Source organism: Aplysia californica, unplaced genomic scaffold, assembly GCF_000002075.1.
Source record: "Aplysia californica isolate F4 #8 unplaced genomic scaffold, AplCal3.0 scaffold00152, whole genome shotgun sequence".
Taxonomy (NCBI): domain Eukaryota; kingdom Metazoa; phylum Mollusca; class Gastropoda; order Aplysiida; family Aplysiidae; genus Aplysia; species Aplysia californica.
Window position 1 is genome coordinate 909,237 of NW_004797422.1, and position 1,458 is coordinate 910,694.

The following is a 1,458-nucleotide window of genomic DNA, read 5'->3' on the forward strand; positions in this document are numbered from 1 at the left end:
CATACATACATACATACATACATACATACATACATACATACATACATACATACATGCATGCATGCATGCACACACAAACAAATAAACACAAACACGCACACAATTAGAGATGCCTTCCCCACCACCTCCTTCCCCTCTATTCTCTACCAGCACGGGAAGGAAAACGGCCTTCACCTTGGCTATCCTGCTCCACGTCATCACAGCTGTAGCCACGGCCTTTGCCCCCGGTTTCGCCGCCTTCGTCACCCTGAGATTCTTCACAGGCGTCGGCAATGTCGGAATCTTTACCTGTTGCTTCGTCATGGGTCAGTCCCAAGCTCTCCATCATCATCATCATCATCATCATCTTCATCATCATCATCATCATCATCATCATCATCATCATCATCATCATCATCATCATCATCATCGTCGTCGTCGTCGTCGTAAACTGCAAATAAGATTTTTTTTAAACAAAATCAATTTTTAAAAAATTTTAAAGAACGGAAGAGACTTTAAAGATATTTTCAAAAAATTGTATACGTTCAATGTTTCGCCGTCTTATGGTTTCGTCAAGAACATTTTGTGGCAAAGCCGTTTTAATTCGAATTTTGGCGTACAAAGTGTCGATAACCGCATTTAAGCCGTATTTATCCCAGCAGAAGGCTGGTGACACGAGCTAGTAGAACGAGGGTCAGCTATATAAAATAATAACGTACACTGCGCACTGCGGCGATAACACATAGTGTAAATATCCCTAACTACCTTATCAAATCGACGTGGAAACGTCACCAGTTTATGTGTATTCAATAAATACAACATGACCTGAATAATACGTGTGCTAGTCAGGAATTATCGAACTAAAAAAAAAAGAAATACATTTTAATGATGCCACTCCCCCCTCCCCCCGTCTGTCCTCCTATTCTTCCACATCACTCCTACTTTTTTAAAGTCTATTTTTATACCTTTTTCACCCACAGGACGATAGCGGTTAGTGTAGTCAGTAAACAGAGAGCCGTTTGTGGTAGTTAAAACAAAAAATCAGTAGCTTGTGTTTTGATTCACAAATATGAACCGACTAATGCAGGAGTCAGATTTCCGATATGACCTTATTGCCATAATATCAAATGTCATGTCACAATAACAAACTGGCTGTGTCACCTGCATACATTATACTGCTCTGTACTATGATACTGCTTTTATAAAGACTCTATAACGCACCAATGCTACTCATCTTCACGTAAATAAAAGATATATAGTAAAATGGGGGAATTCCACACCATACATTTCATTGGATTGTGAGAATAGAGTAATAGAAACCACTTTATGAAGAACGAGGACACATCCTCCACAACATTTTTACTTGTCCATTTTATCTCCCTGGTCTTCGTCTTTTGTCTTTTACCATAATCTAGATTATTCCGTCTTCGATATCCTTCGCATTTTTATCATGCTCAGTGTATTCAGAAGTTGAACCCC

General features: G+C 39.3%; 1 protein-coding gene across 1 annotated transcript in view; it reads left to right on the forward strand.

Moving 5' to 3' along the window:
- Positions 1–1,458, forward strand: part of LOC101845165 (organic cation transporter protein) — a gene marked incomplete in the record, with an annotated part of 19,820 nt that overhangs the window by 11,920 nt on the left and 6,442 nt on the right. Inside the window, 1 exon segment of the mRNA XM_035969526.1 lies at positions 151–305. Within this exon segment, the coding sequence (XP_035825419.1) occupies positions 151–305 (155 nt within the window).